At 44.7% G+C, this 13,849-nt stretch overlaps 1 protein-coding gene across 4 annotated transcripts in view; it reads left to right on the forward strand.

The window, feature by feature from the left end:
• The window catches only part of HIRA (histone cell cycle regulator), a 108,116-nt gene that overhangs the window by 73,747 nt on the left and 20,520 nt on the right, over window positions 1-13,849 (forward strand). For all 4 annotated transcript variants that reach the window (XM_004442348.3, XM_087423736.1, XM_014796718.2 and 1 more), the window contains 3 exons: window positions 9,450-9,654; window positions 9,995-10,099; window positions 11,674-11,822. In XM_004442348.3, the coding sequence (XP_004442405.1) occupies window positions 9,450-9,654; window positions 9,995-10,099; window positions 11,674-11,822 (459 nt within the window). The remainder of the gene's footprint in view (window positions 1-9,449; window positions 9,655-9,994; window positions 10,100-11,673; window positions 11,823-13,849) is intronic.

Below are 13,849 nucleotides of genomic sequence, written 5' to 3' on the forward strand. Positions count from 1 at the left end.
AAAGAACCAGCTCTTTGTTTCATTGACCCTTTCTACTTTTTTGTTTGTTTGTTTCAATTTCATTTCTGCTCTAATTTTTATTATTTCTCTCCTTCTGCTGACTTTGGACTTTGTTCTTCTTTTTCTAATTCTGTTGGGTATAGTTTAAGATTGCTTAATTGAGATTTTTCTTGCTTCTTTAGGTGGGCCTGTATTACTATGAATTTCCCTCTTAGGACCACTTTTGCTGCATCTCGTATGAGTTGGTGTGGTCTATTTTCATTTTCATCTGTCTCCTGATATTTTTTGATTTCTCCTTTAATTTCCTCAATGATCTTTGGGTTGTTCAGTAGCATGTTGTTTAGTCTCCATATATTTGTCACTTTCCTAGCTGTTTTCTTTTACTTGATTTCTAGTTTCATAGCATTATGGTCAGAAAAGATGCTTGATAAGATTTCAGTCTTCTTAAATTCATTGAGGCTTGCCTTGTTTCCCAACATATGGTCTATCTTTGAGAATACTCCATGTGCACTTGAGAATAATGTGTATTTTGCTGTTTGGGGATCAAGTGTTATATATATATGTATATATACACACACACATATGTCTGTTTAGTTCATCTGGTCTATTTTTTCTTTTTTTTTTTCATTTTTTTTTTCTTGAGGAAGATTGGCCCTGCACTAACATCTGTTGCCAATCTTCCTCTTTTTCTTTTTTTCTCCCCAAAGCCCCAGTACATAGTTGTGTATCATAGTTGTAGAGTTGTGGCTCTTCTATATGGGATGCTGCCTCAGCATGGCTCAATGAGCAGTGAGTAGGTGCATGCCCAGGATCCAAACCGGCGAACTGGTGAACCCCAGGCCACCGAAGCAGAGGCACGAACTTAACCACTATGCCACTGGGCTGGCCCCTAGTTTTTCATTTATTTTTTTGTTTTTGTGAGCAAGATCAGCCCTGAGTTAACATCCAATGCAAATCCTCCTCTTTTTGCCGACGAAGATTAGCCCTGGGCTAACATCCGTGCCCATCTTCCTCTACTTTATATGGGACACTGCCACAGCATGGCTTGACAAATGGTGCGTCAGTGCACGCCCAGGATCCGAACCTTCGGACTGCCGAAGTGGAGCACACACACTTAACCACTGTGCCACTGGGCCAGCCCCCTTAGTTTTTCGTTTAAATCCACCATTTCCTTGTTGACTTTCTGTCTGGCTGATCTATCCATTGATGTAAGTGGAGTGTTAAGGTCCCCTACTGTTAGTGTATTGTTGTTACTATCTCCTTTTAGGTTTGTTAATAGTTGCTTTATGTACTTTGGTGCTCTTGTGTTGGGTGCATATATATTTAAAAGTGATATGTCTTCTTGGTGGAATGTTCCTTTTATCCTTATATACTGCCCCTCTTTGTCACTCATTAACTGTTTTATCTTGAAGTCTACTTTGTCTGATATAAGTATTGCAATACCTGCTTTCGTTTGCCATTAGCTTGGAGTATCGTATTCTATCCCTTTACTCTGAGCCTCTGTCTTTAGAGCTGAAATGTGTTTCCTGGAGGCAGCATATTGTTACATCTTGTTTTTTAATTCATCCTGCCACTCTATGTCTCTTGATTAGAGAATTCAATCCATTTACATGTAGAGTGATTATTGATAGATGAGTGCTTAATGCTGCCATTTTATCACTCGTTTGCCAGTTCTTCTTCATCTCCTTTGATTCTCGTCCCATGTATTTCGGACTACCAATTTAGTTTGGTAGTTCTCTATGATGGTTTTCTTAGTATTCTCTTTATTTATCATTTCTGTGTCTGTTCTGATTATTTGTTTGGTGGTTACCATGAGGTTTGTATAAAAAATCTTGTAGATAATCAATTTTCTGATAGCCTCTTGTTTCCTTAGATTAAGCCAATTGCATCCCTTTCCTCTTTCCCTCCTAAGTTATTATTGTCACAATTTATTCCATCTTGTGTTGTGATTCTGTGGTTAAAATGACAAGGTTGTATTTATTTTTGATGTTTTCCTTCCCTTTATCTTTAATGTTATAATTAAGTTTTTGCTAACCTGTTCTAATAGAGAGCTACAATTTTCTGATTCTGTCTACCTGTTTATTTCCTTGCTCAAGGCTGTGTAACCACCCCCCTTTTTTTAAGGTATGAGGGCCTTCTTGAGCATTTCTTGTAGGGGGTGTGTTGTGGCAATGAACTCCCTCAGCTTTTGTTTATCTGGGAAAGTTTTTATTTCTCCCTAATATCTGAAGCATATTTTCGCTGGATACAGTATTCTTGGCTGAAAGTTTTTGTCTTTCAGTATTTTGAATATATCATTCCACTATCTCCTAACCTGTAAGTTTTCTGCTGAGAAATCCACCAAAAGCCTGATAGGGGTTCCCTTGTATGTTTTGTTCTTCTGCCTTGCTGTCCTTAATATTTTTTCTTTGTTATTGACTTTGCCACCTTTACTACTATGCCTTGGAGAAGGTGTTTTTACATTGATATAATTTGGAGTTCTATTACCTTCTTTCACTTGTATTCCCAGCTCCTTCCCCTGGTTTGGGAAGTCCTTAGCTATTATTTCTTTGAACAAGTTTTCTGCTCCTTCTCTTCTCCCACTGGAATACTTATAATCCATATGTTGCATTTCCTAATTTAGTCAGATATTTCTCAGAGAATTTCTTCATTTCTTTTTAGTCTTAGTTCTCTCTCCTACCTCCATCTAAAGCATTTCTATATTTCTGTCCTCTAGACTGCTGATTCTCTCCTCTGTAATATCAGCTCTGTTATTCAGGGAATCCAGATTTTTCTTTGTCTCATCCATTGTGTTTTTCATCTCCAACGTTTCTGATTGGTTTTTCTTTATAGTTTCAATCTCTTTTGTGAAGAATCCCTCTGTTCATTAATTTTGTTCCTGATTACATTGAACTGTCTATCTTTATTTGCTATTTTGAGTTCTCTGTCATTTTGATTATAAACTTATGTGCCTTCAGGATTGATTTCTGGGTGCTTGTCATTTTCCTTCTAGTCTGCAGTATTTATATATTTTTTCCTACTGTTTGATGGCGTGGATTTGTGCCTCAGCATAGTGATAGTATCTGGTCGCAACTTCCACCTGCTGCCACTGAGTGGGGGTCAAGAGCTGTGTATTCTGAGCCCTCCGTGATCCCCGGCTCACTCACAGCTGCTGCTTTTCTGCCGTATATGTGGGTGCTTTGGCCAGCTGGCTGAGCCAGAGCGCTGGGTGGTGGAGGGGCACTTTCTTTCATTCACGATCCCAAAGGCGTTCTCATTCTTTCTTTGCTCCCTGCTCTCCTGGGATGCTGGCTTGATGAAGACACCCCTGCAACAGCTTAGCCACCTCTGTGTGGGGCTTTCCCACAGGCTGTGAGGGAAGTTGTAGAGTGAAGGTGTTCCTGCAGAAGGTCGCCCCTCCCCCCCTCCTCCCAGAGCTGTGCACAGCCCTGCACCCTGGGTCGCTGCCGTTTGGGAGGGACAGGAGATCACCTTACCTCCTTCCACTTCCTCTGGGAGGTCCAGCACCTCCACCTCCAGACATATGACTGCATGGGTCTCTCAGGCATCTTTTGTGTTCTGTGAATATCCTCTGTTGGTATATGAATGTCCTTTTCACTGTATTTTAGTGGGGAGAGTCTAAGTAAGCGCTCACTCCACCAAGATACTGACATCACTCCAAGCCTTCTGTTTTTCTCTTAGTGAGTCTACCTAAGGGTTTTTCAGTTTTGTTTATCTTCTCAAAGAACCAGCTCTTTGTTTCATTGATCCTTTCTACTGGTGTTTTTTTTTTTGGCTTTAATTTCATTTATTTCTGCTCTAATTTTTATTTTTTCCCTCCTTCTGCTAACTTTGGGCTTTGTTTGTTGTTTTTCTAATTCTGTTAGGTGTAGTTTAAGATTGCTTATTTGAGATTGTTCTTGTTTGTTAAGGTGGGCCTGTATTGCTATGAATTTCCCTCTCTGGACCGCTTTTGCTGCATCCCATATGAGTTGGTATGGTGTTTTTTCATTTTCATTTGTCTCTAGATATTTTTTAATTTCTTCAATGATCCATTGGCTATTCAGTAGCATGTTGTTTAGTCTCCACATCTTTGTCACTTTCCCCACTTTTTTCTCATAGTTGATTTCTAGTTTCATAGCATTGTGGTCAGAAAAGATGCTTGATATGATTTCAGTCTTCTTAAATTTGTTGAAGCTTGCCTTGTTTCCCAACATATGGTCTGTCCTTGAGAATATGCCATGTGCACTTGAGAAGAATGTGTGTTCTGCTGTTTTGGGATGGAATGTTTTATATATATATATGTATCTATTAAGTCCATCTGGTTTGGTGTTTCAATTAAGGCTACCGTTCCCTGTTGACTCCCTGTCTGGATGATCTATCCATTGATTTAAATGAGGTGTTGAGGTCTCCTACTATTATTGTGTTGCTCTCAATTTCTCCCTTTAGGTCTGTTAGCAGTTGTTTTATGTACTTTTGTGCTCCTGTGTTAGGTGCATATATATTCATAAATGTTATTTTCTCTTGGTGGAATGTCCCTTGTATCATTATATACTGCCCTTCTTTGTCTCTCATTGTCTGTTTTATCTTGAAGTCTGCTTTGTCGATGTAAGATATGGCGACACCCACTTTCTTTTGCTTGCCATTTGCTTAGAGTGTCATCTTCCATCCTTTCATTCTGATCCTATGTTTATCTTTATAGTTGATGATGTGTTTTCCTGGAAGCAGCATATTTTGGAATCTTGTTTTTTAATCCATCTCACCGCTCTGTATCTTTTGATTGGAGAATTCAATCTATTTACATTTAGAGTGATTATTGATATATGAGGGCTTAACGCTGCCATTTTATCACTTGTTTTCTGGTTTTTCTTTATTTCCCTTGTATTTCTGACTGCCATTTCATTTTGGTGGTTTTCTGTGATGGTTTTCTCAGTTTTCTCCTTATTTATGTTTTGTGCCTCTCTTCTAATTCTTTGTTTAGTGGTTACCACAGGTTTGTATAAAAGATCTCATAGATGAGATAGTCCATTTTCTGGTATCCCCTTAGATCTACATTAGCCTAAGGAGATTCCATCCCTCTCCTCTTCTCCTTCTGATTTATTATTGTGACAAATTCTTTTTTGTGTGTGTTGTGAATTTCTGAGTAAATTGAAGTGTTTATAGTTATTTTTGATGCTTTGCTTCCCTTCATCTTTTATAATTAATTGTTTGCTCACCTGTTCTGATAGAGAGCTCCAATTTTTTTATTTTGTCTCTTTATCTCCATGCTGAACGCTTTGTAAACCTTTACCTTTTTGTTTCAGGGAGGATGGCTTCCTTCATCATTTCTTGTAAGGAAGGTCTAGTGGCAATGAACTCCCTCAGCTTTTGTTTATCTGGGAAAGCTTTTATTTCTCTATCGTATCTGAAGGATAGTTTTGCTGGATAGAGTATTCTTGCCTAGAAGTTTTTATCTTTAGTATTTCAAATATATCATTCCATTCTCTCCTAGCCGGTAAGGTTTCTCCTGAGAAATCTGCTGAAAGCCTGATAGGAGTTCCTTTGTATGTTATTTTCTTTTGCCTTGCTGCCCTTAATATTTTTTCTTTGTCGTTTTTTGCCAGTTTCAATATTATATGCCTTGAAGAAGGTCTTTTTGCATTGATGTAATTAGGAGTTCTATTAGCTTCATGTACTTGTAAGTCCAGCTGCTTCCCCAGGTTTGGGAAGTTCTCAGCTATTATTTCTTTGAACAAGCTCTCTGCTCCTTTCTCCCTCTCTTCTCTCTCTGGACTACCTATCTTTATGTTGCTTTTCCTAATTGATTCAGATATTTCTCAAAGAATTTCTTCAATTTTTTAAAAACTTAGTTCTCTCTCCCCTCTACTATATTTCTTTCCTCTAAGTCATTAATTCTGTTCTCCATAACATCAGCTCTATTTTTTTATGGTTCCTGATTATTTTTTATCTCATTGTGTTCTTCATATCCAGAATTTGGTTATTTTTCTTTAGAGTTTCAATCTCCTTAGTGAAGTATTCCTTCTGCTCATTAATTTTATTCCTGTGCTCATTGCACTGTTTGTCTGAGTTTTCTTGTAACTCACTGAGTTTCTTTATGACAACTATTTTGAATTCTCTGTCATTTAGATTGTAAATTTCTGTGAGTTCAGGATTGTTTTCTGGAGACTTGTCATTGTCCTTCTGCTCTGAAGTGTTATTGTAGTTCTTCATGGTGTTTGATGAATTGATCCTTTGCCAGTGCATCTCTGGTAGTATGAGGTCTTAGATTCCACCTGCCACCGCTGGTGGGGAGCAATAGCTGTGTTTTCTGATCCTTCCCCATATGCTGGATGATGTCTTTGTAGGGCTAGTCTGCATTTGCCTGGGCTGGCCTCAGCCACTCTGCAGGTTGCACTCACATGGGCAGGGCCTCTGTACTGGGCGGGCAGGTCAGGCACCATAGGCAGGGCCTCTGTGCTCAGCAGGGGACCAGCTGAGCTGCTGTATGCTAGTTCAGAGGACTGCCTGTGCGGGGCCTAAAGCACTACTCGGTGGGTCCCTTGGGGTGCTGTGCTCCACAGGCAGGGCACCTTCTTCCTTGTCCTTTGCTAGAGGTGAGGGGCCCCCGTGTGGGTGCTGAGCTGCTACTCTGTGGGTTCCACGGGCTGCTGTGCTCCGCAGGCAGGGGTGTCTTCTGAGCAGGTGGGTGCCTTCTCACCTGCGCTAGGCTCTGCAGGCTACTGCCTTCACAGGGGCTGAGCCATCACCACTTGGTGTAGAGCATTCCCACTAGTGGGGTCACCATGGCTTGGTGGGTTCTCCTGTGGGCCAGACTGCAACTTTGAAAGCATTTTTGCAGGCAGGACTGTCCCTGCCTCCTTACAGTTGCACTGGCTGCTGTGTTAGGATCTTTGACCTGGCTCGCTGCTGCCGAGTAGGGGGAGGATAGTGCTCACCTAGTTCCACTGCCTCCCAGGGATCCAGTCCACCTATCTTCATAAATCTAGCTGTGTGGATCTCTCAGACGTCCTGGTGTGCTCTGCAGGGAGTCTTCTGCTGGTTAATGAATGTCCATTTAGTTGTATCTTAAGGGGAGAGACTGAGGGACCAACTCACTCCTCCATGATGCAGATGTCACTCCTTCAAAAATCGTGTGTCTTTATATTTAAACTGAGTTTCTTGTAGACAATCTATAGTTGGGCTTTCTTTTTCATCTTTTTTGTCAGTCTCTTTCTTTTAATTGGTAGATTTAGAAGATTCACATTTAAAGTGATTATTGATATAGTTGGATTAATCTCTACCATGTTTTTCTGTTTCTAGTCATTGCACTTGTTCTTTGTTTCTTTTTTTTAATCTCCCTCCTTTTTCTGCTTTCTCTGGTTTTAATTGAATGTTTTTATATGATTCCATTTTCTCTCCTTTCTTACTTTATCTCTTAGCATTACCGAAGAGTATCTCTTAGCATTACCGAAGAGTATCTTAGATACTTAGATAATGTATCTCTTACATTATCTATCTTAGCATATCACTTATACTGGCTTTTAAATTTATTTTAGTGGTTGCCTGCAGTTTGCAATAAACATTTATAACTAATCTAAATACCCTTTCAAATAACATTTACCACTTAAAGGTAGCACAGGTACCTTAAAATCAAGTATTCCCGATTCTTCCTTTCCATGCCTTACAACATCACTACTGTTTATTTCACTTATTATAAGCTATAGTCATTCAATACATTGTTGCTGTTACTAGTTTGAACAAAAAGTTATCTTTTTTAATTAAGAATTTTGATTAAGAATAAGAAAAATTAAAAGTTTTATCTTCATTTATTCCTTCTCTGATACTCTTCCTTTCTTTATGGAGATCTGAGTTTATGAACTATATCATTTTCCTTCTCTCTGAGGAATTTCTTTTAACATTTCTTGCAGGGCGGGTCTGCTGGCGACACATTCCCTCTGGAGTTTGTTTTTGTCTGCGAAAGTCTTTCTCTTTCACTCTTGAGGTGTCATTTCAGTGGATAGAGAAATCTGGGTTGTTCAGTTTGGGGTTTTTTAAAACACTTTAAATATTTCACTTCACTGGCTTCTTGCTTGAATGGTTTCTGAAGAGAAGTCTGATATAATTCTTATTCTTGTCCCTTATGGGGAAGGTGTTTTTTTGCCTCTGGCTTCTTTCAAGATTTTCTCTTTGTCTTTTGTTTTCTGCAGTTGGAGTATGTTATGTGTAGGTATAGAGTTTGTGGTGTTTATCCTCCTTGGTGTTCTCTGAGCAACTCAGATCTGTGATTTGGTATTTTTCATTAATTTTTGAAAAGTTCTCAGCTATTACCATTATTAAATTCTCTCTGCTTATGTTACCCATCTGTTCTTGTATGTTGTCCAACTTTTCCCATTAGACCCCTTAGACTATTAATCATAGTTATTTGAAATCCTGGCCTAATAATTCCAAAATATCTGCTGTATCTGACTCTGGTTCTGATGCTTGCTTTGTCCCTCAAGACTGTGTTTCATTTTGTTTTCTTGTTTGATTTTACTTTGCTTTCTATCATGCCTTGTAATTTTTTTTTGAAAACTGAACATAATGTACTGAGTATTAGGAACTGAGGTAAAAAGAGCTTTAGTATGAGATTTTGTATATCTGGGTAGTAGTTAGGCTGTGTTTACTGTTTCCTGTAGCTGTAGGTGTCACAGGTTTCAATTTCCTCCGGTACCCTTGTTTTTGTCTCCTTGTTGTCTTTGAGTTTCCCTAGAAACTCCTTGTTAAATACAGTCTGTCTTGCAGCTCTCTTAGTTGTAATCTACTGTGATTATACTGGAGCCCTGTTGATTGAGTGGTGAGGTATTGGGGAGAAGTGGATGTGTATGTAAGGCTAGGCCGGCGTTAGTTAATTGCCCCTCCCCCAGTAAAGTAGTTTCTAGTAAAGTAGTTTCTCTTGAGGACAGGCTTTTGTTAAGGAGAACAGAACTTCCGGTTGTGTTTCAAAATAGTTCGTTTTCCCCTCCTCCAGCCCAAAGCACACAGGGGAAGTACTCTTCGCCCATGAGAACCTGGTGGAGCTCCTGGAGGTGATACTAACAAAAGTGTGGGTACTCTTCCACCACTGGGGTCCCAGGAGTTTTAACTCACAGGCCAGCCCACACTCAGCCTCCAGCATTGGATCAGTCATCTTACCTTTAAGTCTTCCTACCTGTTAGGGCTCCAGGGACTTCTGCTCCAGCTGAGCTGTGGTTTTGTCCTCACCTGTCTCTCCCGTTCTCAGACTTCACTTCTCTGAGGGATCTAAGAAGTGTTGTGGATTTCAGGTTTTCAGCTTTCCTCTTATCTTGAGGATGAGAACGATGACTTCCATACTCTTGCATGTTAGAACAGAAACTATGAGTCCACTCCTACTTTTTTTATTTATCAACTTTTGGGGATGTATGTGCATTTTATTGATTATTATAAAATTAATAGTCATATGGAAAAAGCCATGGGTGTCTGTGTTTGTGCAGGTTGAAAGAGCAGAACCTTGTAAAAGAGCTGAGGCCCCGGGACCTCCTGGAGAGCAGCAGTGACAGTGATGAGAAAGTCCCTGTGGCCAAGCCCTCCTCACTCTCCAAGCGAAAACTGGAGCTCGAGGTGGAAACAGTGGAGAAGAAGAAGAAAGGCCGGCCTCGGAAGGATTCCCGGCTCATGCCTGTGTCTCTCTCTGTCCAGGTGAGGCCAGCAGACCCGTGCTGCCCCTCCCCTAGCCCACCTCCTGAGCTCAGTGCTGGAGCCTGCATGTGCTCAAGTGAGAGAACGGAGGCCCTGCATGCTATGGAGGGCCTCATCAGTGTGGGAACAGCTGGCTTAGACATGCACTCCCCCCTCTGACCTGCCCTCAACCCACTCAGATTCCTTGAGCAACTCCCTGGCATCAGCTACCTCCTCTGTCAGGTGGGGAGTCACTGTAGCATTCTCTCTGGGAAACTGCTTCACCTCTAGGTGACTCAACTTCACCTGACACTGCCCTACAGTGTTGGGGCGAGGCTCAGGGACATTTCTGCTCTTGCAGTCCCCAGCTGCCCTGACTGCAGAGAAGGACGCCATGTGTTTGTCTGTACCAACACCTGCACTGAAGCTGCCCATGCCGGGCCCCCAGAGAGCATTCACCCTCCAGGTGAGCAGGCCTCCTACCTCTCCCTCCCCACTGTATACCCTAAATTGTCATAGACTTAGAGCTGTTTTCCAGTGACTCTTCATCACCTTTTGGGGGAAGTTGTAATTGATCAGGGCAACCACCCAGTTTTATTTGCAAGACTGCTAACCTCTTCTCCAGGGGCCCCCTCACTCCCCGCTACCCCCTACCTCAGATTCCCTGCTGCCATCTTCTGGATGCCCAGCTCCTTCTCCTGGAAGCCTCCTTGAGCTCCACACAGCCCTGGGCAGCCTTGTGCTCAGTGCTCACTGGACTGTGGGCTAGTTGTTGGCCTCTCAGCCAGCCCACTAGCCCTATCCAGGGCCAGGCATGGAGTTGTTATCCAGGCTCTGTTTGAGCTCGTGGAGTGAAAATTTGTAACCATGTGCTTGTTCAAATCACAGTTCTAGAGCGAATAATCCTTTATACCCAGAGGCTCTCTAGTCATGTAGTCCAGGCCTTTGCATACGCTGTCACCTCACACTCTTTGTACCTTAGCTCAGGCGCACATCCTCAGGAAACCTTCTCGGACCCCACATGCAGGTCACTTCCCACTGGCTACACACTGCCCTGGCCCAGGCTGGTCCTCGTGTGGTGCCAGAGAGGGTCCTCACGTGGCCCTTCCCGCCACAGGTCCTTCTGAGCCTAAGGGTAGGGACCCACATGGTTTGTTCTTGTTGCTGATGTGAGCAGAGGCAGAGCACACAAACCCTCCTCTCAAACTCCTCCAGCACCCCCTGGGGCTTTACCGCTGAGTGCTGCTTGGGGCTGTTCTTGGTTTCTGGGGCCCTATGAAGGGGGCCTGGCTCTCAGCCACAGCTGACCCTCTGCCCCAGCTCACCCACTTGTGAGACCACACAGGTGCAAACTGTTCAGCCATTCTGCCTGGTTTTCCATATGGAATATCTAGTAATCAGCTCCCTGAAAGCTGAGGCTGTGTGCTCTTCTGGGGACACTCTCTGAGGTTAGTCTCAGACGAGCAGACCGAGGCTCACTACTAGAGGAACTTGGGGGGTGGGACTTGGGGTTTTCTAGACTTTTCCTCCAGGCACTGGCACAGGCTCTATTATTGCCAAACACTGCGATCTTTGAAGAGTCTTCAACTAGGAGGCAGGAGACCCACATCTCACTCCCAGCTCTGTCCTCAGCTGGCTGTGGTCCTCATTTGCAGTGTGCTCTTGGGCAAGTCACTTGCCTTCTCTGTGTTCTCCCTTATGAGAGGAAGTAGTGGAATTAGGAGGCTTTAGGGTCTTCAGCTCTGACACCGATTCTCTGCTCTGCCACATGGATGAAAAGGCAGAAACCAACTCCCAGCACTCCCCCTGCACTAGGGGACCTGGACTTCTGGCCCTTAGGCCCTCCTGTCTTGCCTTGTTATCGCCCCCACCACCACCCTCCAGTTAGCCAGCCAGCTAGCTCTGTGTGCCTCTGTGGTCTTCCCCTGCCTCAGAGCCCAGGGCCATGAGGCCTCTGAGCATCTCACCTGTCCCATGGGCCAAGTCTGACTGGACCTGCCGTCACCTGAAAAGACAGTATGTTTGCTTTTCTGCATCCAGGTGAGCTCTGACCCCTCCATGTACATTGAGGTAGAGAATGAAGTGACAGCCGTGGGGGGCGTGAAGCTGAGCCGCTTGAAGTGTAACCGGGAAGGGAAGGAGTGGGAGACGGTGCTCACCAGCCGGATCCTCACTGCCGCCGGCAGCTGGTAAGGATGAGTGTCTTCGTCCAGCCTGGCTTTTAACGTGAAACGAGCACCCTGTGCTGTGCTCTGTAGCACTGTTACTGTCCCAGAACATGGCCTTTCTGAGGGGAGAATGCACCGCTCTTCACATGCCAGCGCCCACAGGGGCCTATGCTGGGCCTTGCTCTGGGCTGAGCGTGTGCATCTGTCATCTCAGTCCCTGCAATGCCCAGTGAAGTCAGCATCATTATTTCTCTGTTACAGGTAGAGAAACTGAGTCCTAGGGGTCACCCAAGCCAGGATTTCCACTCAGGTGTTCCGATTCTGGCCAGATTCCTGAAGTCTCAGGTTCCAGGCTGAGTTCTGCCTGGCTCTCTCTGACTTGGGCTGGTTCTTTCTCTGGCCCCCAGATTTTCATCCAAGGAGAAATCATGGATTTCTGACTGTCCCCTGAGTCCCCAGCCCTTTTGAGATTCTGTACTTTGAGGGGAGATCTTAAATCATTGGTTAGTCACCCAGTGTCTTCCATGGGCTTCGGGACCACGATCCCCTGGAGCTGTCCCTGCATGCACTTGATCTGGAAAGACGACCAGTGTTTTCCTCAGGTGCCTGCTGAGGCATAGAGCCCCCAGTCAGGACCATGTGTTTGATACTCTTAAGAGGTTTTACAAAGATGATCAGCTTTCATATGTCATTTTAATTAGACCCTTAATCATTTGGCATGAGGTTGTATGTAAAATGCTTTCCCAAGTGTCTGCAGACACTTGGCGTTCTGTCTTAGGTCAGGGTTTCCATGGGCCCTGAGAGAGTTCATGGTGTCAGGCCTAGAAGGAACCTCTATTCTGTTCCTCCCTCCTTTTCCCCCTCAAAATAAGAGGACGGAGCTCCCAATCCCAGGCGTCTGTGAAGTGCAAAGAGGTCTGAGCACTGGGTGCCACCATGCCCTCTCTGTCCCTGGTCCCGAGGCAGGTGACACACCCCAGCTGGGGGCCGAGGGATGTCAGCACAGCCTCTCCCATGGTGACAAGGCAGCTGCTGGAGAGGCCTGCTGAGGACCACCCAGGCCCAGCGTGCAGACTTGGTCACCAGCGCCACAGTGGGCTGGCTTTGGGAAGACTGACCATGAGAGATGAGCAGACACTTCCGTTACAGAGAACCCCTGCTGCAGGCCCTACTCCAATAGACCTTTATAAACAAAAACATCTCACTGCCTCTCCCTTTCCAGCGGCCAGTAACAAAAGTGGTTGGTTTGGAAAGGCAGTTGGCAGAGCTGCTTCCTTAGCTGACCTTCTTGCTGTGAGCCTGCTGCTCATGTGGGCCTCAGGCACCAGCTGAGCAGAAGAGAAGTGACATGGAGGGGGGCTCCAGGTGGTCTTCTGGGGCCAGGATCTCACTATGCTGGCTGCACACCTGCTCCCTCCACCTGGGATCTGAGGCTCCAGTCTCATCCTAGGCCCGTGGCTCGGGCCTCACCAGGGCCCTCGCAAGGAAGGTGGCAGCCTGCTTGTGCTGGGCTGGCCCAAGGGGTCTAGTGGCCACTCAGAGGGGAGATGCTTGACAGCACCCAAACACTTGCCTGTGAAGCATTCCTTACTCAGGGAGTGACAGGCCTCTCTCACCCCAGCTGTAAAGGCCTTCAAGGGCACAGCTGGTGTCCCCTGTGGAGGCACACTCCATCATTCCCACACTTCCGCTGGCCTGTCTCAGCAGAGACCTTCTCAGGACTAGCTTGGCTAGTCGTAGCCCAGAGACTGTCAAGTGGGTGCTGTATTCCCTTATCTGACAAGTGAAGCGTGCTTCCTGGGTCACCGTCAGATGTGGTGATCCTCCGAAGCACCTGCCCCCCTGGGACAGCGTTAGTATGAGCTCAGAAAAGCTTGAGCAGCCTCTGTCGGGGAGGAGAGCATAGTCTTTAATCAGAGGTCTCAGGTTCCCTCAGCCCTGTTTCCCTGCCCTGACCTGGTCCTCACCTCTCCCTCTGCTGCACCTGCTCAAGGGAAGGCCACATCAGGCACAGGGAAGGCTCTGCACCTTGGGCTTGCTGCCTCTGC

This window comes from Ceratotherium simum, chromosome 35, assembly GCF_057802395.1.
Source record: "Ceratotherium simum simum isolate JZ-2026a chromosome 35, ASM5780239v1, whole genome shotgun sequence".
Classification (NCBI taxonomy): Eukaryota; Metazoa; Chordata; class Mammalia; order Perissodactyla; family Rhinocerotidae; genus Ceratotherium; species Ceratotherium simum.